Here is a 26,431-nt window from a genome sequence, read left to right on the forward strand (position 1 = left end):
TACAGGCCAGGCGCGGTGGCTCAAGCCTGTAATCCCAGCACTTTGGGATTACAAAGTGGATCGCCGAGGCGCATGGATCACTAGGTCAAGAGATCGAGACCATCCTGGTCAACACGGTGAAACCCCGTCTCTACTAAAAATACAAAACATTAGCTGGGCATGGTGGCGCGTGCCTGTAATCCCAGTTACTCGGGAAGCTGAGGCAGGAGAATTGCCTGAACCCAGGAGGCGGAGGTTGTGGTGAGCCGAGATCGCGCCATTGCACTCCAGCCTGGGTAACAAGCGAAACTCCGTCCGAGAAAAAAAAAAAAAAAAAAAAGAAGGTCATTACATAATGGTAAAAGGATCAATGCATCAAGAAGAGCTAACGATCCTAAATATACATGCACCCCATGCAGGAGCACCCAGATACATAAAGCAAGTTCTTAATGACCTACAAAGAGACTTAGAATCCCACACAATAATACTGGGAGACTTTAACACTCCACTGTCAATATTAGACAGATCAATGAGACAGAAAATTAACAAGGATATCCAGGACTTGAACTCAGACCTGGACCAAGCAAACCTAATGGACATGCACAGAACTCTCCACCCTAAATCCATGGAATATACATTCTTCTCAGCACCACATCACACCTACTCTAAAACTGCCCACATAATTGGAAGTAAATCATTCCTCAGCAAATGCAAAAGAACGGAAATCATAACAAACAAGTCTCTCAGACCACAGTGCAATCAAATTAGAACTCAGAATTCAGAAACTAACTCAGAACCGCACAACTTCAAGGAAACTGAACAACTGGCTCTTGAATGTTGACTGGATAAACAATGAAATGAAGGCAGAAATAAAGATGGTCTTTGAAACCAATGCGAAGACAAACGTACCAGAATCTCTGGGACATATTTAAAGCAGTGTCTGGAGGAAAATTTATAGCAATAAATGCCCACATGAGAAGCAAGGAAAGATCTAAAATCGACACCCTATCATCAAAATTGAAAGAGCTAGAGGAGCAAGATCAAAAAAACTCAAAAGCTAGTATAAGATAAGAAATAACTAAGATCAGAGCAGAACTGAAGGACCCAGAGACACAAAAAACTCTTCAAAAAAATCAGTAAATCCAGGAGCTGGTTTTTTGAAAAAGATCAACAAAATAGACAGACCACTAGTCAGATTAATAAAAAAGAAAAGGGAGAATAATCAAATAGATGCAATAAAAAACAATAAAGGGGCTATCACCACAGATTCCACAGAAATACAAACCACCATCAGAGATTACTACAAACAACTCTATGCACATAAACTAGTAAACCTGGAATAAATGGATAAATTCCTGGACACTTGCATCCTCCCAAGCCTAAATGCGGAAGAAGTCAAAACCTTAAATAGACCAATAACAAGGGCAGAAGTTGAGGCAGCAATTAATAGCTTACCAACCAAAAAAAGCCCAGGTCCAGATGGGTTCACAGCCGAATTCTACTAGACATACAAAGAGGAGCTGGTACCACTCCTTCTGAAACTATTCCAAACAATACAAAAAGAGGGAATCCTCCCCCAAATCATTTTGTGATTTGGATTCCGATTGCAACAGGACATCAAAAAGCTTATTCACCATCATCAAGTAGGCTTCATCCCAGGGATGCAAGGCTGGTTCAACATATGCAAGTCTATAAACGTAATTCAGCACATAAACAGAACCAAAGACAAAAACCACGATTATCTCAACAGGTGCAGGGAAGGCTTTCAACAATTCAACAGCCCTTTATGCTAAAAACTGTCAATAGGTATTAATGGAACATATCTCAAAATAATAAAACCTATTTATGACAAACGCACAACCAATATCATACTGAATGGGCAAAAACTGGAAGCATTCCCTTGGAAATCTGGCACTAGGCAAGGATGCCCTCTCTCACCACTCCTATTCAACATAGTATTGGAAGTTCTGGCCAGAGCAATCAGGCAAGAAAAAGAAATAACGGGTATTCAAACAGGAAAGGAGGAAGTCAAACTGTCTCTATTTGTAGATGACATGATTGTACATTTAGAAGACCCTATCGTCTCAGCCCAAAATCTCCTGAAGCTGATAAGCAACTTCAGCAAAATCTCAGGATACAAAATCAATGTGCAAAAACCACACACATTCCTATACACCAGTAACAGACTTAAAGAGAGCCAAATCAAGAATAACTGCCATTCACAGTTGCTACAAAGAGAAGAAAATACCTAGGAATACAACTAGCAAAGGATGTAAAGGACCCCTTCAAGGAGTACTACAAACCCCTGCTCAACAAAATAAGAGAGGACACAAACATGGAAAAACATTCCATGCTCATGGTTAGGAAGAATTAATATTGTGAAAATGGCCATACTGTCCAAAGTAATTTACAGATTCAACACTATCCCCATCAAGCTACCAATGACCTTCTTCACGGAACTGGAAAAAACCACCTTAAACTTCATATGGAACCAAAAGAGAGCCCGCACAGCCAAGTCAATTCTAAGCAGAAAGTACAAAGCTGGAGGCATCACACTACCTTACTTCAAACTATACTACAAGGCTACAGTAATCAAAACAGCATGGTATTGGTACCAAAACAGAGATGTAGACCAATGGAACAGAACAGAGGCCTCAGAGGCAATGCCACACATCTACAACCATCTGATCTTTGACAAACCTGACAAAAACATGCAATGGGGAAAGGATTCCCTGTTTAATAAATGGTGTTGGGAAAACTGGCTAGCCATGTGCAGAAAGCAGAAATTGGACCCCTTCCTGACACCTTACACTAAAATTAACTCCAGATGGATTAAAGACTTAAACATAAGACCCAACACCATAAAAACCTTAGAAGAAAACCTAGGCAAAACTATTCAGAACATAGGCTTAGGCAAGGACTTCATGACTAAAACACCAAAAGCATTGCCAACAAAAGCCAAAATAGACAAATGGGATGTAATTACACTCCGGAGCTTTTGCACAGCAAAAGAAACAGTCATTAGAGTGAATGGGCAAACAACAGAATGGGAAAAAATTTTTGCAGTCTACCTATCTGACAAAGGACTTATATCTAGAATCTACAAAGAACTAAAACAGATTTACAAGAAAAAAAAACAAACAAACCCATTCAAAAGTGGGCAAAGGACATGAACAGACACTTTACAAAAGAAGACATATATGAGGCCAACAAACATGAAAAAATGCTCTTCATCACTGGTCATTAGAGAAGTGCAAATCAAAACTACATTGAGATACCATCTCATGCCAGTTAGAATGGTGATCATTAGAAAATCTGGAGACAACAGATGCTGGAGAGGATATGGAGAAATAGGAACACTTTTACACAGTTGCTGGGAGTGTAAATTAGTTCAACCATTGTGGAAGACAGTGTGGCGATTCCTCAAAGACCTAGAAATAGAAATTCCATTTGACCCAGAAATCCCATTACTGGGTATATATCCAAAGGGGATTATAAATCGTTCTATATAAGGACACATGCATACATATGTTCATTGTAGCACTGTTTACAATAGCAAAGACTTGGAACCAACCCAAATGCCCATCGATGATAGACTGGACCGGGAAAATGTGGCACATATACACCATGGAATACTATGCAGCCATAAAAAACAATGAGTTTGTGTCCTCTGTAGGGACATGGATGAATCTGGAAACCATCATTCTCAGCAAACTGACACAAGAACAGAAAATCAAACACCACATGTTCTCACTCATAGGAGGGTGTTGAACAGTGAGAACACATGGACACAGGGAAGGCAGCATCACACACTGAGGTCCTTGCTGGGGCACTAGGGGAGGGACAGTGAGGGGTAGGGAGTTGGGGAGGGATAACATGGGGAGAAATGCCTGATACAGGTGATGGGGATGGAGGCAGCAAACGACATTGCCATGTATGTACCTATGTAACAATCCTGCATGTTCTTTACATGTACCCCAGAATGTAAAATGCAATATACACACACACACACACACACACACACACACACACACACACACACACACACATAAAAGAATAAGGAACAGGGTGACAGAGAGGTAGGAAGTTAAAGAAGAAACATTCTTCTAGGAGAAAACCTCACAAACAGGTAAGCCTAGGGCCTTGCTTACCTGGCAGACAAAGACAAAAGCTTGCCGACCAGACCACTTGGGACATCTGCCAAAGTTCTCTACAAGCTCATTGATGAGGTCCACTCCGAATGTTGGTGGTGTTGCCGCATGCAGCTTCTTCACCATCTCGCTGACCTGGGATGGGGAGCATGGAGAAGTTAGGAACAGCTTCCATTCTAGTATCTTAGAGTTTGCTGATCTAAAATTTTAAAGGTTCAATACATACCAACTTGTAGGAAATCCAACGAACAGAAGAAACTTTGTCTGCACACAGATTCAGAGCAATGGGACGTAAATAGTCATAAACATCTCTGGGACTGTATAACTCTAGAAGTAAAATCAGCTGTCTACAAAAAGGAATTACAAAAAGACAACGTTTAAAAATCAGCAAGACAAATGAAAACAGGTTACTCATCTAAATAATGTATAATACTGGATACTGAGCATTTGTCTCAAACACATGCAAAGAGGAGCAATTAAGCAGACTTCTCCTGTACAGAATTACCTCTAGTCTCTGTGTATCTGGAAATGCATTTACATGCTATTTGAGTTCCTTAGAGTGTAAGGAAAACAAAAGCTGTAGAGTTCTGTGTCCATGGAGACTGAGACACAGCAAAGCATTTCCTAGTATGTTCAACTGGAACATGGCCCACATTGATCCATGGTCATAGTTTAGAATGTGCTGAGAAGCTTCCATCTACAAATCAGTTTCTCAGTAAGAAGTCCCCGATGAAGGAGGGAGCCTGTTGTGTACCTGCTGCTAGGGATATCAGGGGGAGGGCGTCCTCCAGCAACTTTCTCATCACATATGAGGGGACCTGAGACTTCTACGACATTCGCCAGGCTAACGTGAATAGCTTCAATGGCATCCTTAAAGAAATATCTTGGATGTGAAACATTTGCCTTTCAGATTTTATGTTCAAGATGATTTACATTTCTAATAAGCAGAAAGTCAACTGTAAAATGAATATAGATTATGCAATGATAAATGCACCTGTGTATACAAACACACATCCTCAAAGAGACACACTTATTTTCTGACAAAGTTCAAAATAAAAATTCCAAACAGGACATCAGTTTCTGCTTGGAAAGCAGAAAACTGCAAAGAATGACCCTACAGTAGAAAAAGCTATATAAATTTCAAGATCTTTTTTTTTTGAGATGGAGTCTCCCTCTGTTGCCAGGCTGGAGTGCAGTGGCGCAATCTCAGCTTGCTGAAACCTCTGCTTCTTGGGTTCAACCAATTCTCCTGCCTCAGCCTCCCAAGTAGCTGCAATTACAGGCACGTGCCACCATGCCCAGCTAATTTTTGTATTTTTTAGTAGAGAAGGCTTCACCATGTTGGCCAGGATGGTTTCAATCCCTTGACCTGGTGATCTGCCCGCCTCAGCCTCCCAAAATGCTGAGATTACAGGCGTGAGCCACCACATCCAGCCCCAGGATCTTTTTTTGAGCTCATCAGAGAGCGTGGGTTGCAAGGCACCCAAATAACCTAACTTCCCAAGAGGGGAAAGAGAACTGCCCCTCAGCAGAGCCCGGATGGTCAGGGCACCTGCTGGCACATAACAGGGTGGGGAGAAATCAGCTCGAATTGCAGCCAGATACCCAGGGCCAGGTAGTGGTGGATGGCACGTGAGTCGGCATGAGCATGGGGTGGCTCAAACAAAGCCAGATGTGCCCGACACAGGAAGCTAAGATTCCTGGGCAAACCTTCCAACTTCCACAGGGTACCTGCCTCTCATGGGTGCTTCAAGAAAGACAGCCAGGGCCAGGTTAAATCTCATCTCTACTAAAAGTACAAAAATTAGCTGGACGTCGTGGCACAAGCCCGTAGTCCCACCTACTTGGGAGGCTGAGGCAGGAGAATCACTCGAACCCAGGAGGTGGAGGTTGAGGTGAGCCAAGATCACACCACTGCACTCCAGCCTGGAAACAGGAGAGATATACCAGAGCAGGCAGAAGAAGTGACTGACGGGACAGCCATGAATCATCAAGCACTCTGCTGAGTCTTTTTCTCATGCAAAGCAAAAGGCTTAAGCTGCTGGTGGAGGGGCCCAAAGCCTGTCCACTCCATGGGCCCAGCAAAGACACTGCAGCTGGGGAGAGAACTATGCTCCTTATTCCAGGAGAAGCTGCAGGGAGTCATAGATAGGAGGTCCCACCCATTATACAGGGGTCCAAGGACAGCTGAGTGCTGGGTAGAATACCCACACTAGAAGTCCACTGGTACCCTAGCTCCTACCTGCAGCAAATGGCAATGGTAGTGGCAGGCCACAGTGAGAAAAACTGAAGCCCAAAGTACACTGAAGGTAACCACAACAACAACGAAACGCAAATCCAGCTTGATCCTGACTAGATGGACTCACACCCCTTTATTACATGGCAGAAGTAGAGGTGTGCATTTCAAGTCAGAAGTGGGTAAGCCAGAACTCAGTGGAGTGGCATCTTTATACTGAAAGACAAACTGTTAGCCCCACATTCGATACTCAGCAAAGATGTCATTTGAAAATGCAGGTGAGGTCTATAATCCAAAAGATATAAAGAACTCTTACAACTCAACAACCCAAGATGAACAGCCCAATTTAAAAATGAGCAACAGACTTGAATAAACATTTCTCCACAAAATATATACAAATGGTTGACAGGCTTATGAAAAAGTGATCAACATCATTAGTCATTAGGGAAATGCAAATCACACCACAACGAGGTGCTGTTCCACACCCAGCAGAACAGCTATAAATGGTAAGTAAGTGATGGATATGCTAAGTGCCCTTATCTGACCACTATCTGATATGTATGCAACATCATTATGTACCTCGTAAATACGCACGATTATTATTTGGTCAATTAAAAATATTTTTAAAATTTAATAGGAAAATAGGTGTTAAGAAGGACGTAGAAAAATGGGAACTCCTATACATTACTGATGGGAATGTAAAATGATACAGATACGTGGAAAAGCTTGGCAGTTCCTCAAGAAATTAAACACAGAATTACCATAAGTCTTGCAAATCCACCTCAAAAGAACTGAAAATGATTTCAAATATTAAAGCTTGTACATAATGTTCCTACTAGCACTATTCACAAAAGACTACACACCCAACCAAAATGTTCCTCAACAGATGAATGCATTAAACAAATGTGGTATATCCACAGAGTGGACTATTACTCAACCACAAAAAGGCAGGCAAGTTCAGCTAGAGGCTACAACATGGACGACCACTGAAAACACTGTTAAATGAAGAAACCAAGCACAAAAGGCCAAATGTTATATGATTCCACTTGGCTGAAATGTCCACAACAGGCAAATCCACAGATAGGAGATGCTTATTTGGCATGAGTTTTCCTTTTTGGGAGGATTAACATTTTAGAAGTAGATAGTGGGAATGGTTGCACAACACTGTGGAAGTACTAAATGTCATCAACAGCCAATTTGGCTATGTGTATTTCACCATAAAAATAGTATAAAGATAAACTAAAGATATTTTCAAGAAAAAAAAAGCTGAAGAAATTCACTGCCAGTAAGACATGTACTACAGGAAGTGTTAAAGGGCTAGAATACCACACAGAAACTTGGATCTACACAAAGTAATGAACAAACTGAGGAAAGGTAAAAACAAAGTAAATATACGCCCCTCCAAAACATAATCTAATAAATGGTTAGAACTTACTCAGCCAGTTCAGCTCGAAAGCGCCAATTTCTACTATTATCTGTCACCAAAAACTCCTGAAGTTGATAAAGATATTCTCTTCTTTTGTCAATATGAAGAAGCTAAAGTAACAAAATAAAAATATTTACAGGGACAAGGTACAGACATTATTTCTTTTATTAGAGTGCTTGAAAAGAGACTGTAAATAACATGGTTAATTATTCTGAAGAGAAAATGTAGTAGCTGTATTTGTTTTGAAATTTGGTATTGTTTTTCCCTGAATAATTTCATTTGCCTTCAGGAATCATCATCTTGTCTGGAAATCTTTGTTCCTTGTGCCAATCAGTGAGCCACACAAAACTCCACAGTACCATGGGCACAGCCTGATTGCAGGACTTGCCCCCTTTATTCATATGACATCCTTGTTGCCATGGCCCCACTTAAGGCAGTGGTTATGCTCTTAACCACATATGTAAGCCCTGTGTATGGCACTGTGACAGCAGAGTAGGCATTCGGTACTTGCTGAGAGAAAAAAAACAAAGAAATGTATTCCAATAGCTGCTCTACAAATATTTAAAGGTAAGTTTATAAATGGAAACTAACCAACCTAACTGTACATCAAATCAAAAACAATCACACAGGGAAAAAAGCCAAAGTATGAACTGAGTACTCTAACCATACCTCTTCACGGGATGTTCTAAGGACAGAATGTACTTAGGCAATTCTATTATGTAGTTGATCTGATGTCGTAATTATTATTGGTGGAGTAATTCTGAAACTATTTATGTTTAGAACTGAGCAAATAACTACATATTATACATTAACGTTGTTAAGAACAGACTTCTTACCACAAGTAAACAGAAAAATATATATAATGTGAAGAAAAGAGAGGAAACAGTGTTGAATTGGATGTAGGTCATAACAATATGAAGTTAGTAAAAAAAGAACAAAAAGCAACATACCTCCTAGCTCCTGAAACGGCCAAAAAGAAATGACAGCCCAGGAGCACTGAGCACTTCCAGTGCCTGGATCTCAGTTTCTTTTTTTTTTTGAGATGGAGTTTCGCTCTTGTTATCCAGGCTGGAGTGCAATGGTGCGATCTCGGCTCACCGCAACCTCCGCCCCCTGGGTTCAGGCAATTCTCCTGCCTCAACCTCCTGAGTAGCTGGGATTACAGGCACGCACCACCATGCCCAGCTAATTTTTTGTAGTTTTAGTAGAGACGGGGTTTCACTGTGTTGACCAGGATGGTCTCGATCTCTTGACCTCGTGATCCACCCGCCTTGGCCTCCCAAAGTGCTGGGATTACAGGCTTGAGTCACTGCGCCCGGCTCTGTTTTTTTTTTTTTTTTTGAGCTCTGAGCCAGGAAATGAATCTCAGTTTCTAAGGACCATTCTCCACTCAGCTAAATTTTTTTGCATTTTTAGTAGAGACGGAATTTCCCCATGTTGGCCAGGATGGTATTGATCTCCTGACCTTGCGATCCACTTGCCTCAGCCACCCTAAGTGCTGGGATTACAAGTGTGAGCCACCGTGCCCAGCTAACACCAGTGCACCCGGCCTCAATGTTTTTAAAAGGGAGGACTACAATTACTTCTGTCACTCAAGCCTTAGAATTATTAGAGTCAATTTCAAGGCTAAAGTCTAAAAAACAAGCAACAGTACTTCAGGATTAAACAACTTGTAAAAAATCAGGGCTATTCGCTTTGGAGACCAGAGCTTCCACATCAAAGGAGTGAGGGCTAAAGGTAAACTCTCAGACTCCTGAAATACCACATAAAGTCTCCAAACTTAATACACACTTGACCTTCAACAACATGGGTTTCAACTGCATGGGTCCACTTATGCTTGAATTTTTTTCCCAACCAAATGAGGACTGAAAATACAGTATTCCTGGATGCGAAACACGAGTACACAGACAGCAGACTTTTTCTATATGTGGGTTCCCCAGGAATGGAGTATTGCATGGATTTGGGTATGCCTGGGGGTCCTGGAACCAATCCCCTGCATATACTGAGGGATGACTGCAGTTCATGATTTTTTTTTTTTTTTACATGTATTTCATCATTTGATAATTTTGAAAACTAAAAAAGGTACAAATGTCTGTAAACTATCATCTAATACTGTTTAACAGTGAGAGTGTAATTATAGCACTACTTCTTTTTTAAGTCACATCTTGACATCAGCTTATAGCTGTATTTTCTTACACAGGAACACACAAGAACCTCTCTTGGTGACAAAAGATAAAGATTTAGATTTACTGCAGAATTTTGTTGTGTATTTATGAAAAAGAATTTAAAAATTACCTTCAGAAAATCATGCAAGTGTTTAAGGACACCTATCCTGACTTCATCGAGGTCTTTTAAAAATCCATTAAAAATTGGAACCAGATCTGCAGCTGTCAACTGATCTCCGAGAATAACTGCAAGCTCGTGGATGGAGAATGCTAGAGTTCGTCGAACTTTCCACTGCAGAAATGAAAACACATTAGTAAGCTAAATGCAAAGTGCTCAGTACTTTAAACTTTAGGCAATATATGAAGGCTAATTTATATATGAATGTTACTAATCTCAAAAATTAAATCAGAATAGTAATAACAGGTACTAATTTTAAATTATGGAAATTATGTATTTATGCATTCATGACTAAATTATGTATCAAAAAAGTTTAACAGAAAATGTTTCAATCCCTGCATAGTACGTAATATTGTCCTTTCATTTATGAAGAAAAAATGCTTAGAAATCATTAAGAATATAGTTTTTGTAGTTCTCTGAACATCGGACCCCTAATGTGCTGAGGCTGCACATGGACCAAAGGCTCTCTAGTACCCTCCCCAGCATTCCCCTTCAGATTCCTGTACAACCAAACCTTGGATTAGGAAAAACAAAACAGAACAATAACATTTAATTGTAAAGTTTTTACACAGTAATTTAAAACTTTACCTAAAGAGAAACAGTTTAGAGCAAACATTTTATTTCCTTTCCCTTCCCCTCAAAATCCACTCTTGAAATAACATTTTACACCCAAGTTTAACATATAAAACAGATGAAGGGAGAGATGTTCTGATGGAAGAGAGGGGCAGCAAAGAGAGGAAACTGTCCATCCAGACTCTGAGTCATCAGTCACCCAGGTGCCCAAAGAGATTTAACCCATGGGAACCCTACAGTTCTGTGGAATAAAGACTGAAAACACGAATACACAGGACAAAGCACTCTATGGAAATTAGGCCTTTGTGGTTCCATGCCCAGATGCAGCACTTAAGAAGCATGTGAACACAGATAAACTCACTTCTCCTGGGCCCAGCTTTCCTATCCTCATAGGTCAAAGGAGGAACATGACCTATCAAGATTACTTGCAACTTCTAACTTGCTGAGTCGATGGCATTGATTCCTTGAAAAATACAGTAATTACTAAGAAGTTTAAGGAAAAGTCATGACATTGCAGTACAAATTAGCCTAATCAGGCTGCTTTTTTCTTTAATAACTGAGAGATCAACTTCACTGAAAGAATGGGTGTGTTCGAAGAGGGGCAAACTGTTACATAGAAATCAGCCCTGGCAGGGGAGGTTAGGTCACCAAGCTTAGGAAGAGGTACCACACGAAAGTCACGAAGTTCCAGATAAAATGACCTGAGGCAAGGGTTTACTTTGTGTATTCTGTTGAAAGGGGTGGGGGTGCTGTGTGTGGACAAGGAGAAAGCAATAACCATGGACCTTCTTCCGTCTGTACTACAATGCTCATGGCACGAAGGGCCCAGAACTTCATACTTGCTAATAACACTACAGTTCTATTACAGCTTAAATAAATATTTTGAGATCTAGTGTGAAAATCAAATAAGCATTTATAATACTATTTCTATGTGAAAAATTAAATCCTATATTATCAACAACTACAGATAAATCTACAGATAAACTCTAGATAATAACACATTTTAAGTTAGAAACTTAACCATGTTGAATGTGATAACAATTTCTAACGATGTAAATAAAAACGAAGAAGCCAAATTGTGGGGCTCTGACAGCGCAAAAAAGAACACACTCTGTTATTACTCTTAAGCTCTTCCATACATAATTTCCTATAACATTAAGTACATGCTAGAACACGAACAGAAATTCTTTAGGTTACGAAAAGCAAGCACTGTGCTTTCCACATGCATGTTCTGCTAATTCTTTAACTGCTTTACTCACCTGCATGTCTGAGGCCAGAGTCTCATATGTCTCTCTCAGACAGTGCCAATTCTGTCTGCCGAGTGTCAGAGCCACACCAGGGAGGCTATATGCACAGTGCTTAGCAATTTCAGTGTCAACCGTCTGTGCACGAGAAGGGTCAGTCATAGATAAATACTGATCTAACAAAGCCTGAGGTACAACATCCTAATGGAGAAAGAAAAACCACAGTGACTGAGCAGCTGAGATGCGTTTTGAGCAGTTTAGACATAAATTGAGCAAAACTATTTTAAATATATAGATTTTAACATAGCATCACAAATGGGAAATACCAAGGCTAAATTTTCTGGTATCTAATAAACTAAGAGATACGAAAACCATGTTAAGGGAAACATATATGAACAAATAAAAGCAACTCTAGGAAAACAATGGATATCTTAAAACAGAAAACAGCTCAAACGACAATGAGAATTAATTACTAAATTGAAAAAACATATTAAAATAACATCAGCACCTTTAAATGTCAGCAGAGATGACAATGTTTGTTGTAACCCAGCAAATGCAGTATAACAGGTGCTCTGCACAATTTACAACATGTTCATTAAAAAAAAAAAACAGCCAGGCACAGTGGCTCACACCTGTAATTCCAGCACTTTGAGAAGCCAAGGAGGGTGGATCACTTGAGCCCAACTTGGGCAACATGGTGAGACCCTGTCTCTACTAAAAAATTAAAAAATTAGCCAGGCATGGTGGCTTACACCTCTAGTTCCAGCTACTCAGGAGGCTGAGGTGAGATGACTTGAGCCCAGAGAGGTAGAAGCTGCAGTGAGCCATGATTGTACCACTGGACTCCAACCTGGGTGACACAGTGAGACTTTACCTCAAAACAAAAATTAAAAACATGGCTTCTTTAGATGAAAATTTAAGCAATTTTTTATACAAAATTGAAGAGCACATGTCTAATCAATTTGTATATACGTGAAGAAAAGAAGAACATGTTTGCAATCTTGCCTAGGTGTGTACAATATAGCTATGGAAGGACATAAAGGTAAAACTGGCTGTATCTCAGGAAGCAACATGGATGAGTGGAGAAGAAAAACTGAGAAGGAAACATCACTGAATGCCTTTTAAGTATCTTGAATTTTGAACTACATAAACTAATTACCCATATACACAAAATAAAAATGGGAATAAACTCATTAAAACAATGATTTGAAATACTGAAAATATGTCTATAAGTGGGGAAGAAGCATGTTTCAAAACACTATTGTTTTGAATACTGATTTCATTTTTAATAAATAAAATAAAAATTGGCTAGATGTGGTGGTGCACATCTATAGTCCCAGCTACTTGGGGAGCGGAGGCAGAAGGATCTATTGCTTGAGACCAGGAGTTCGAGGATGCAATGAGCTATGATGCTGCCACTGCACTTCAGACTGGGTGACAGAGGGAGCTGAGACCCCATCTCTAAAAATAACAACAACAAAATATACCATTTGACCTGGGAAATCTACTTCCAACAATAATAATATAGTCCAGGCCAGGTGTGGTGGCTCACACCTATAATCACAGCACTTTGGGAGGCCAAGGCAGGCGGATCATTTGAGGTCAGGAGTTCGTGACAGCCTGGCCAATGGCGAAATCCCATCTCTACTAAAAATACAAAAAATTAGCTGGGCAGGGTGGCTTGTGACTGTAGTCCCAGGTACTTGGGAGGCTGACGCAGGAGAACTGCTTGAATTCAGGAGGCGGAGGGTGCAGTGAGCCGAGATGGGGCTACAGCACTCCAGCCTGGGCGACAGAGGGAGTCTCCATCTCAAATAAAAATAAAGTCCTAGAAGCAAACAACAAGTTACAGGCAGTCATGGTAAATGCAGCACTACTTATAGCATCAAAGTGAAACTACAACAGGTAGCATCTCCCACGGTTTCTTATGAGGGAGACAACAGGTGTGGTGTTAACACTGTGTTGTGCTGCTGTGAAGGTAAGGGAGTCCTGGTATGCTTACAGGAGAGATCACCAGGTCACATTGTTAGAAGAGAAAAGAAAAGAGCAAGGCAAGGCACAGCTATCACATTCCAATGATTCCATGAGCACAGTTTCCTGGCAGCTTGTTACTGACGGCACTTTAAAATGGCTTTGAGCCTTTTTTTTTTATATTTTCATCTGTGAAATCAAGATGTATTTTATAATTATTGGCAACGTGAACATGAGGACATACGCAGGTAGGATGGGATGACCACAGTTGTCTTGAATGATAAAAAGGGGAACATGTGTACATTTATGTGCCCATGAAGATACATGAAGGAAGATAGCAGGGTGTGTGATCATGGTCACTCTGAAGGAAGAATAGGATCACAGGAGTAGGAAAGGGAAGTGCTTACATGTTCCTCTACTATTTCAATGGAAAATATGACATACTAGTCATAATTTTTAAAACATTCATCATGAAGAAGGGTCAAATTAGGTCAGAAATGGGCTCTAAAAGAGGAATTAGGAACAGACACACAAAAGAACACATTTTTTTGGTCACTTACTTGTATTTTAGTTCTCCTTTCCTCATCAGGGCTAAAACTGCTATTGTTGCTCAAGTCTGAATCGTTGTGAATATAGTGAAGAGTGGAGTCCATATTCTGTTAGGAAAAAATAACTACTTAAAGAGCTGTCCTGTCTGTACATCTTCATTTTAGCTATCTAAGTTACTTACCTTTCAAGACTGCCAAAAGTAATAACACATATAAATTCCTCATGTTTTTAAAGCTTATAAACATACCTAAGAACTTTCCCTGCTTTAAATCTAACTTGCTGAATAGGTTGCCAAATGTATGAAAACCAATTCCAGAAAAATGAGAGTAATTAAAAATAATATTTCAAAGTAATTTTGAAATGGTCCAAATAGCTCAAATTGGCTTATTTATAAAATAGTACTGGGAGGATTCTTTTGGTCCATTGTTCTAGAGACCATGGAGTGTCACATGCAGTTTTTCTTCTATTTCTATTCTTGGCTGTTAATATCTAATTTCACAAATTATATATATGTTAACAGCCAAAAACAGTAACAACAACATAAAAACCTTCTAAGATGCAGATATATTAATGCTATTCAAATCTCCAATAAATGGTCAGGGTTTCAATCCAAAGCAGTGGTATCATACAGGTTTCTAACTATACCACATGCCATCTAACAGAAATCAAAACAGAAACGCACTAATGTTCTAAGAACCCTCTTGCCATCCCCAGTGTGTGTGCAGGTGTGCAGGCACTCTTTCCTGAGCTTCTCATTCAAGCCAGTATGATCTGTGACCATGCGATTCTGGCAAGCGGTGGGGTATTCCTTCTCCCCATTTATAAAAACAAGGGCTAAGTAGAACTGTTACCAAATAATGCTGGCTTGATTGAGATGTAGCAGGAAATTAGGGAAGGATCATAGAGAACAGCTACAAGTACACAGTGAAGATGATGCTAGGATCAGTACCCACCCTCACACTCCAGAGTCCAGATAATGTCACTGGCCCTCCGCAACATGGCCTCAAGTCCCGATCTTCTGCTCAGAATATTGTGTTGCTTGCTGCAGTGAAATGGTCCGATCAGAAACAAAGCACCTCTCCAAAAAGAAAAGGGAAGAGTTAATTATTCTTGATAAAGGGCTTTGTTTCCAGTAAGACTATTTCACTGCAGTGAGCTACATTAACATTGAGTCTACCAAATGGTCATATAGACAGGAGTGGGGTTTACTTTTCCAGGCATTTCATATGACACTAATGTCACAAGGACAGCATGTGATGAAAACAAGGAAGAGCTAAAAAATCAGCAACAAACAGAACATACAAACTAAAAGTGATTAGCTAAAACTATTCCCCAATGAAAAGACTTCTGATTCAAACTACTCTCACTTGGTAAACACTTTACTGTTTTTTACCTCAACAGTATCGCTGATTAAAGGCACAGAATCATCTTGACTTATTTTACAATTTGGTAGCTCATTTATACCCAGTTCATCTTGCAAATCACTTCTCTTTTCTATATTGATGGTCTCTTCAAGCGCATCCAGGCTGGAAGCACGTAGTGCAGCAGACAGCACTTCCACTTGTGCTACAGGCAAAATAAGGAAATGGACAAAGTGAGAAACACAACTGCAATATTTGTACAAAGCTTTTGTCCATTTGCATTGTATGTTATCAATGAAATATATACTTTCTTGACACTGCCATCAAAAAGCTGGAAAAAATTTCTACTGTGGTAAATCATTAGTTCTTCAAGAGAAAAAGTAGAAAACTAATATGCTTTCATGAGATTAAAAATGTTTATCTGCTACTGTACATTATTCTGCGTTAGTATGAAAAGAGAAATGCTATCTAGTTGCTGGAGCTGCCTCCAGCTTATTAAAAGAAGTCAATTTCAGTAAAAGTTAACTAGGTTTTGGTAGTGCATGAATCAAACTGACAAGGCTTACTTACTAAGCTACTTTAGCAGAAGAGCAGTCACACAAACCCTGCCAATATAAAACAATGGTAATTACAAAGATTCTTGTCACAGTTACATTTAAATATCTCATCTTATTACTGTTTATTTTTCTGTAATTCTTTTTGAAAATGAAAGTTATATCGTCTCCCAAACACGGCAATTCCAAATGAGTACTGTCTTGCTTCCAGCAAACCAAATGGACAACTTACCAGGCAGTGGTTCAAAAGTCTGGCACCTAACATTGCCTATGTTTTGAGCTGCACCTTCCTTACAAAGGTGATTCAAATTAAGATAAGGCATTCTTCCTGCTCCCCAAATAAATAAGAAATTTAGCAAAAAATATTGCTTAGCATTTATTCCAAGTAACAATTCACTTGGATATTCAAAATGTGAACATTTTAAATTCAAACATTTTAAACAAAACAATCTGTAACAATTTTATTAAGATAAACTATTATTACAATGCAGCATTTATAAAATTTCTCATCTAAGTATATTAAGTGCCTGACAATAGACATGCAAGAAACATACAGGAGGAGGTTCTAGTCTATTAGGTTATACTTGCTAATATAAGAAAATTGAACGTATTCACCCACAAAAAGTTGTAGTGCAACATGTTCATTACCTTCAGAATTTCAGCTGCAATTTTTACCAACCGTTTTTATCACTTCAGCCACTCCCTTTTGGGATGTTTTAAGTTTCCCAAGTCCAACCAAAATAGTACTCAAAGTAGACTGTACAAGAAAGGTTAAAATGTTTGGTCCCATATAAAGAGCATGGTGTATGGGTGGCTGGCTGTGTGTGTGTGTGTGTGATCACCAATCCATTCTGTTCACTGGAAAAGTGCAGGGGCGTGTGTGTGTGTAAGATCTCCAATCCATTCTGTTCACTGGAAAAGTGCAGGCATACCTTGTTTTACTGTACTTTGTAGATACTGTACTTTTGCTTTTTTTTTTTCTTTAAAGAGATGAGGTCCCACTATTTTTCCCAGGTTGGAGTTACTTGCAGAAAGCTATTCACAAGGCATGATCATAGCTCACTGAAGCACTGAACCCCTGGGCTCAAGCAATCCTCCTGCCTTGGCCTCCAGAGTAGCTGGGACTACAGGCACACACCACCATGCCCAGCTTGATCCTATACTTTTTATAAATTAAAGTTCTGTGGCAAGCCTACATTGAACAAATCTACTGGTGCTGTTTTTCCAACAGCATGTGTTTACTCTGTGCCTCTGTATTGCATGTTGGTAATTCTTATACTATTTCAATCTTTTTCATTATATTTGCTATGGTGATCTGTCATCAGTGATCTTTGATATTACTATTGTAATTGTTTTGGAAGCTCCTAACTAGCCATACAAGATGGCAAACTTAAATGATAAATGTTGTGTGTGTTCTTACAGCTCCACCAACTTTCTTTACCCATTTCTGTCCTGTCTCTTTAGGCCTCCCTATTCCCTGAGACTCAACAATACTAAAATTAGGCCAATTAATAACCCAACAGCATCCCTTAGAAGTTCATGTGAAAGAAGTATAACATGTCTCTCACTTTAAACCCATAGCTAGAAATAATTAAGCTTAGTGAGGAAGGCATTTCAAAGCGAAGAAAGCCCCAAAGCTAGGCCATTTGCGCCAGTTAGCCGAGTTATAAATACAGATGGAAAAGTTCTTAAAGGACATTAAAAATGCTACTCCAGTGAACACACAAATAATAAGAAAGAACAACAACTTTATTGCTGATACAGAGAAAGTCTGAGTGGTCTGGATAGAAATCAAACCAGCCACAACATTCTCTTAAGCTGAAGTCTAACTCAGAGCAAGGCCCTAACTGGCTTCAATTCTGTAAAGGCTGAGAAAGCTTAGGGAGCTGCAGAAGAAAAGTTGAAAGCTAGCAGAGGTTGGTTCACGAGGTTTAAGGAATGAAGCTGTCTCCGTAACATAAAAGTGCAAGGTGAAGCATTAAGTGCTTATGTAAAGCTGCATGCAGCAAGTTATTCAGAAGATCTAGCTAAGATCACTTAAAAGCTGCTAAGGTGGCTACACCAAACAACAGATTTTCAACATAGATAAAACACTCTTCTATTGGAAGAAGACGATGTCTAGAACTTTCCTAGTTAGAGAGAAGTCAATGCTTGGCTTCAAGGCTCCAAACGCCAAGGTGACTCTTGTTAGGGACTAATGTGGCTGGTGACTTTAAGTTAAAACCAGGCTGGGAGTGATGGCACATGCCTGTAATCCCAGTACTTTGGGAGGCTGAGGTGGGTGGATCACCTGAGGTCAGGAGTTCAAGACCAGCCTGGCCAAAATGGTGAAACCCCATTATTTAAAAAAAAAAAAAAAATTAGCCAGGCATGGTGGTGCATACCTGTAGTCCTAGCTACTTAGAAGGCTGAGGCAGGAGAATCTCGTGAACCTGAAAGACAGAGGTTGCAGTGAGTTGAGATTGCGCCACTGCACTCCAGCCTGGGTGACAGAATGAGACTCTGCCTCAAAAAAAAGTTAAAACCAATGCTCATTTACTATTCCAAAAATCCTGGGGCCCTGAAGAATTAAGCTAAATCTACTCTGCCCGTGCTCTTACCACTGCAACAGTAAAGCCTGGATGAGAGCAGATCTGTTTACAGCAAGGTTTGTCAAGTATTTTAAGCCTACTGTTGAGACCTACTACTTAGAAAAATATTCCTTTCAAATTATTACTGCTCACTGACAATACAGAGTGCTGATCACTCAAGCACTCTGACAGAGACCTACAAGCAGACAATGTTGTTTTCATGCCTGCTAACACAATATCCATTCTGCATCCCAAGCATCAAAGGAAATTTCAACTTTCAAGTCTTATTATTTCAGGAGTACATTCTGTAAAGTTACAGCTGCCATAAATTGATTTCTCTGATGGATCTGGACAAAGTAAATTTAAAACTATCTGGAAAGGATTCACCATTCTAGACGCCATTACGAACATTCACGATTCATGGGAAGAGGTCAAAATATCAACATTAAAAGGAGTATGGAAGAAGGTAATTTCAACCCTCATAAATTACTTTGAAGGGTTCAAGACTTCAATAGAGGAAATAACTGTAGATAAGGTAAAAATAGCAAGAAAACTAAAATTAGGAGTGGAGTTTGAAAATGTGACTGAAATGCTACAATCTCATTATCAAATGTTTTTTGTTGTTTTAATTTTAGAGACAGTGTCTTGTTATGTTGCCCAGGCTAAAGTACAGTGGCCATTCGTAGGCACAATCATAACCACTACAGCTTTGAACTCCTAGTCTCAAGCAATCCTCCTGTCTTCAGCTGGGATTACAGGCACATGGTCACTATATCCGGCTCTCCTGATCAAACTTGAACAGATGCCTCTTAGGATGAGCAAAGAAAGTGGTTTCTTGAGACAGAATCTCCTCCGAGTGATGATGGTGTGAACATTGTTGAAATGACAACAAAAGATTTAGAATATTACATAAACCTATTGATAAAGCAGTGGTGGTGTTTCAGAAGACTGACTAATTTTTAAAGAAGATCTACTGCAGGTAATATGCTAACAAACACCACTGCCAGCTACGGATAAATCTTTCATGAAAGGAAGAGTCAAATGACACAGCAAACTTCAACACTATTTTATTTTCAGAAATTGCCACAGGCACCCTAGACTTCAGCAACTACTACCCTAACCAGTCAGCAGCCATCAACACTGAAGTAAAACCTTCACCAGCAATGAGACTACAACTTGTCTAAGGCTCAGATGATCATCAGCATTTTTTAGCAATATTTTTTTGGGCTGGGTGTGGTGGCTCACACCTGTAATCCTAGCACTTTGGGAGGCCAAGGTGGGAGGATCACCTGAGGTCAGGAGTTCAAGACCAGCCTGGCCATCATGGTGAAACTCCGTCTTAAAAAAAAAAAAAAATTAAAAAAAAAAAAAAGTATTTTTTCAACGCAGGCATGTGCATTTTTTTTTTTAGACAAAATGCTGTCACACAGTTAACAGACTACAGTATAGTATAAACACAACTTTTATAAAATTCTGAGACAGTGTTTTACTCTGTCACCCAGGCTGGAATGTAGTAGTGTGATCATAGTTACTGAAACCGTAAACTCTGAGGCTCAATTCTCCCACCTCAGTCTTTTGAGTAGCTGGGTCTACAGGTATGTGCAACCATGCAAAGCTGCTATACAAAATCTTTTTAGAGATGGGAGTATTGCTATGTTGACCAAGCTGGTCTCAAACTCTTGGCCTCAAGCTAACCTTCTGCCCCAGCCTCCCAGGTAGCTGGCATTATAGATGCAAGCCACTGAACCAGGCTGTAAACATAACTTTTTATGCACTGGAAAACCAAAAAATTTGTGTAACTCTATTGCAATATTTGCTTTTCTGCAGTGGCTTGGAACTGAACCAGCAATATTTCCAAGGTATGTCTCTTATTTGTATTGAAGTCTCTCAACTGCAGCTAGTATATTCACAGTATAAAGAATATTAGACATCTTCTAAAACACAAAGTCATATCAAGAAACTTGTGTATGTACATGTATGTCTTTTTAAAAAGCAACCTATGTATATTTCTTTTTCACTTACTGACAAAAATTTAAAGCAGCTCTTTCAATATATCAATTAATATTTAAGTGACTAGTCTGTGTCAGGGAACTAGCAGATATTATAATACAATGAGAACTCCCAGAACAAGCTTAAGGACAACTGACAATCTTTTTTTTTTTTTCATAAAAATATTGTTTAAGAAAAATAAAAAAGGCTGAGAGCAGGGGCTCACACCTGTAATCCCAGCACTTTGGGGGGTCAAGGCAGATGGATCACCTGAGGTCAGGAGTTCAAGACCAGACTGGCCAACATAGTGAAACCCCATCTCTACTAAAAATACAAACATTTGCTGACTGCAGTGGCATGTGCCCCTAATCCTAGCTACTCAGGAAGCTGAGGCAGAAGAATCACTTAAACCCAGGAAGCAGAGGTTGCGGTGAGCCAAGATCATGCCACTGCACTTCAGCCTGAGCGACAGAGTAAGACTTCATCTCAAAAAAAAAAAAAAAGAAAGAAAAAGAGGAGTCACTGAAGTTGGATACACTTAATAAACAAGTTGGTAAATAACAACATTTAAACAGAAAGCTGAAAGCTGTAAAGACATTAAACACTTATCAAGAGTTGACTATGCTTGCTGTAAACATTCTATAGTCTTTCCCCAGTCCCACCCCAGAGATGAAGTCTTGCTGTCACCCAGGCTGGAGTGCAGTGGTGTATGAACATTCTAATGTTAATAATTCTTTCCATAAAAGAATTACTGTATCTACTGCTACCTTATAAAAAGATAGAGTCTCTGTGCAAAACAGTTAAAGCAGAGCCCAAGCTTTAAAACTGTAAAGCATTGTTTGAGTAACTGAAAATTTCAAAGAGAGTGATTTATGAATCAACAAATCTGTATAAATTATAGTAAGGAATGCAATGATGAGCCTATTTTAAATGAAAAATTTCCTGAAGATCAGATTAATTGTGTATTGAGAGAATTTAGAAATACATGATAATGATGGTCACACTACCTTTTTCTTTTTTTGAATGAAGAAAGACATGGTCTCACTCTGTTGCTCAGGTTGGAAAACTATCAGAGCAATCTGCTGATGATCCTTTGACAACATTTGAGCTTACGAGGTCGAGGCTGCACAATCACAGCTCAGTGCAGCCCCAACCTTTTAAGCTCAAATGATCTCCCACCTCAGTTTCCCAAGTTGCTGGGACTACAGGCATGTGCCACCATGCCTGGCTAATTTTTAATTTTTTTGTAGAGATGAGGTCTTATTATGTTGCCCATTCTGGTCTTGAACTCCTGGTCTCAAGTGATCCTACTGCCTCAACCTCTCAAAATGCTGGTATTATACAGGTGTGAGCCACTATGCCCAGTTCATAATACATTATTAAATGGCAATTTTTTCTGAAATGAAATTTTAAAATCAGACACTATACTTTTAATCAATTTTAGAATAAAGAATTTGACTGATTCTTCCATACCTTTAACATCTGGATCATCAATGTGGGGCTCTAGATTTTCTATCATTTCTTCCAGTTCCTTTCTGGTGGCCATGGTGATGTTTGGGGAACTGAGCACAGGGCCTTCAGCTGCTTCCTCTGGTCCCTCTGGGCTGGATTTTCCCCCAGAGTTCTGTTCAAGCTCTATATCTAGATCTATTTCAGGAAGAGGAGTCCTCCAGAAATGGAAGGAGTTATACAATTCCTGATCTAAGAAAGCTGAATCTTGTGAACTGGTGCCAACCTCTGGTCGTAACGTAGATTTGTAGTTACCAGGTTTTTTATTCTCATTACTAGCTGTTTCCTGGTGAGATTCTGAGGACAAAGTACAAAGTAAAGAGCTGTCCACTGGAACACTAATTTCACCTGGAGGCTTCCCGGATGCCTCAGCAGCATGGTCTTCCATCGTGTTTTCCAGTTTGACACTGGAATTACTAACACTGAAATTTGAAGGAATATCCTCTGGCCTGACTTGTACATCCTCTGGGACTTCTTGATCTCTGATCCTTTTATTGTTTCATTTGGTGGGAAAAAAACAACATGAAAGGATAATTACTTTAAAAAAACTAATGAAAGATATTACATATAGCATTTAGATAATTTAAACATTAAAAATTACAGATTATCTGTACAAATTGAATTTACGTGTATTATTTATAATGCTTCTTTCTCCATCAGCTGTTCTGTGTTCAAAGATGTAAATACCTATTAAGTATAAGTCTAAATAGTCAAGTAATATATATTAGTTAAAGAAGGTAACATTTAAGGATCCTGGGATTCTATAATACCATGCTAATTTCAAAAATAAATAACTAAAGAAATGTATTCTACAATCATTTTAAGACACATAACAATATTATTTAATTTTTAGCATTATTTGTATTGCCACTCTACTCCAATGACATAGTGAAAAGCTAAGACCTAAAGCCTATTTGCTTACATTATAAAAGAAAAATGAAAAGAAAAATGTTCAAGATAGTAGTACGACACTTATTTGCTATCTCACAAAAATATTAAAATCTGCTTGAATGTAAATATTACTTTTGTTTCTTCTACAATATTCATCTCTATTCCCCAAGATTTTCCTAAAATGAGGTCACAGCTTGATAAGGAGAGATGGTACAAATTCATTAAAGTTCAGTGATTACTGCCATCTATTATCTAAAGTACTACTGTGTTATTATTTGATTCAATTAAATTTAACAAACATTTATTGAGCACCTACTAAGAGCCAGGAAACGAAATTAGTATTGAGGAATCAAATGTGAAGGAGACGTAGCTCTTGCTCTTGAGATTACAATTAGAGGCAAAAAGAAAAAAAATGAACATGTATCAGCCAATCACTGCTAGACAGGGCAGTAAGCACAGATGCATGCAGACTGAACACAGGAGGAAATGAAAGTGAAGATTAAAAGGCCTTTAAGTGGACACTCAAGAGGTGCTTTACATGGACAAAAAAAAAAAGACCTTTAAGGAAATGACATGAGCTGTGCTCAGAAGAACCAATACGTGTTTACGAGGCTAAGGGGAAGAAGAAAGCATCCAAAGGAGAAACTGTACATGCAAAGGCCAGAGTGGCTGATCAGGTGTGACACATTCAGGAATCAGCAATGAGGAAATGATGGATGACAAGGATGAAAGACATCACAGGAACCACTGTATTTCAGACCAGCAGACCTCTGGCATTCATCCTGGACTACGGGAAATCATGTAGAAGCTAAGAAAACTGTTGACAGATCTGTGGTTTTACATAGACCATTTTGGAGGAAATGTAGAAAATGAGTTGGAGGTAAGATAGGAGGCAGGAATTACAGACATGCAGGTGAGATGTGATGATGTTCTGATGGAGGTAGTGTCTTCGGGACTACAGAAAAACACATTCAAACAGCAGCAAAAATCAATAGGACTTTTCCACTTATTGCATGCTGCAGGTAACAAACAACAGTTTCACAAGAAAGCCAATGGGTTCAGGTTGAGATAGGGTGAGTCAGGTATCCATACGGGGTTCTAGGTGGTGATATCTATGACAAAGAGGTAAAGACTGCGACAGATATGGAGGTCATCAACACAGAAAGATGTGGGGCTAACATACGCGGAGGCAAAAAACATTAATAAAGAATAACACAACAATTGTATAGAGTAACACAAAGAGTGAAGGCATTCTTCCTGTATAAAAGAATAACAATGAGCATATTTTTAGGCTGAGGAAAATAGGTTAGAAGAGATGAAGGAACTGGAGACACAGAGATTGATGGAATTAATGATAAAGCAATGTCTTTCGGAGGAGAGGAAAGAATATGGGCTTCTGGAACAAAGGCGGACAGATTAAACAGGTGAAGAGACATTGCTTCCCAAGAAACATGAAAGAGAAATAAGGACGGCTAAGCTAAATATTTAAGTAAATTGGTGAGATGAATACAGGAAAAAGCATCTGTGTGCCTTTACATACACACAATAAAAGATGTTTAACAGGAGACTTAAAAGGACTGTACAAAAGAGGGGTGATGTTAACACCTATATGAGCTCCCAGTTTAAATAGTCACCATCTACATTCTCATAAAATTATGAGGTTCCCTCTCAACATACAATGCTTACTGTTTTCAAAACCATATTTTCACAGATGATTATTTTTTAAAATACTGATAAACAAAAACATGCAAGTCATCTGAAAACAAAACAAATTGTGACTGCATTTTAAATTCTGGTGTTTTTCTTCCATTCTTATAACTACAAAATACACAGTATGCATATATAATACAATTGTTTACAATTGTGAAGAAGTCAGACTGCAAGTTCTTACTCTCGCACTGCCACTACATTAATATAAAACTGTGAGCCTTTTAAGGACTTCTAGGATTCCTCACTTACCCCTTATTCATAAAAATGAGGAGCTGGCCTAGATAACCTGTAAAATGTTCTCCCACTCCAAAGGAGTTCCTGAAACTAGTGTTGTTATGCAAAATAAATGTGTCTTCTATATGTTTATGAATTATATATTTCCCATTTTGTCCATATTAAAAAAGATAATTTTCCCTTTTGTTATAAAGAACATTAGTGGGCTAACCAGTAAAATTCAATAAAGGCTATAGAGTAGCTAACAGTATTGTATCAACATTGATTTCCTAATTTTGGTAACTGGACTACAGTTATATATTAACATCTGTGTTTTAAAGAAATACATGGTGAAGTATTTTAAAAAGGTAAAAAGAATATCATGTCTAAAACTTATTCTCAAAGAGTTCAGAAAAAAAGAATAAAGCAAATATGGTAAAATAGTATTTGGAAAATCTAGATGGATATATGAAATTCCTTGTGATATTCTTGCAACATTTCTGAAATAATTCAAACTAAAATTTTAAAATTATAATAAGATATTGTTCCAAAAGGGGGAAGAGAGGAGCAAATGGGTAAAACTTGTTAAGACCTCATATGTACTATCTGACAAATATAATGAACTCTCATTTTTCTTGTTCATTCTTTTTTTAAGAGACAGGGTCTCGCTCTGTAGCCCAGGCTGGAGTAAAGTGGTATGATCATGGCTCACTGCAGCCTCAAACTCCTGGGCTAAAGTGATCCTCCTGCTTCAACTTCCCAAAATACTGGAATTACAGGGACTTAAAGTTCCTTGATCACTATCTCACCTTGGTGTTAAAATTAAATTTTAATATTCTCAGCTGCAAAAACAAAAGGAGAATGACTGGTCAAATAATTGTTTGTCTGATAAATGTAAATGTATTAGTTTGTCCAAACTTAAAACTCTTAGAATGATTTTTTAGAGAAAACTACAAGACAAAGTTTTCCCTAGTACTATATTAAATTCTGGATAGTACTACAGCTTCAAAAATGTCAAAAGTATAAATTCTCAATTCTAATTTTTCTTGGTAATGTATAAGTCAATGCAAAATCAAGCTGTTCAATGCCAAAATTCTGATATTCTTAATTGTCAGACTTTGAAATGCTATTGTACAAGACAAATACTGTTTTGAAAATTGAG

The 26,431-nt window shown here is 38.8% G+C and overlaps 1 protein-coding gene across 4 annotated transcripts in view; it reads right to left on the bottom strand.

Annotated features, from left to right (window-relative positions):
* The window catches only part of PPP4R1 (protein phosphatase 4 regulatory subunit 1), an 83,270-nt gene that overhangs the window by 5,046 nt on the left and 51,793 nt on the right, over window positions 1–26,431 (bottom strand). For all 4 annotated transcript variants that reach the window (XM_032293386.1, XM_032293385.1, XM_032293388.1 and 1 more), the window contains exons 11-18: window positions 22,420–22,943; window positions 15,866–16,038; window positions 14,484–14,579; window positions 11,968–12,153; window positions 10,088–10,249; window positions 7,802–7,902; window positions 4,357–4,477; window positions 4,131–4,265 (exon numbers count right to left, since the gene is read on the bottom strand). In XM_032293386.1, coding sequence (XP_032149277.1) covers window positions 4,131–4,265; window positions 4,357–4,477; window positions 7,802–7,902; window positions 10,088–10,249; window positions 11,968–12,153; window positions 14,484–14,579; window positions 15,866–16,038; window positions 22,420–22,943 — 1,498 coding nt within the window. The remainder of the gene's footprint in view (window positions 1–4,130; window positions 4,266–4,356; window positions 4,478–7,801; window positions 7,903–10,087; window positions 10,250–11,967; window positions 12,154–14,483; window positions 14,580–15,865; window positions 16,039–22,419; window positions 22,944–26,431) is intronic.

This window comes from Sapajus apella, unplaced genomic scaffold (genome assembly GCF_009761245.1).
Source record: "Sapajus apella isolate SASKATOON/1434 unplaced genomic scaffold, GSC_monkey_1.0 scaffold29, whole genome shotgun sequence".
Classification (NCBI taxonomy): domain Eukaryota; kingdom Metazoa; phylum Chordata; class Mammalia; order Primates; family Cebidae; genus Sapajus; species Sapajus apella.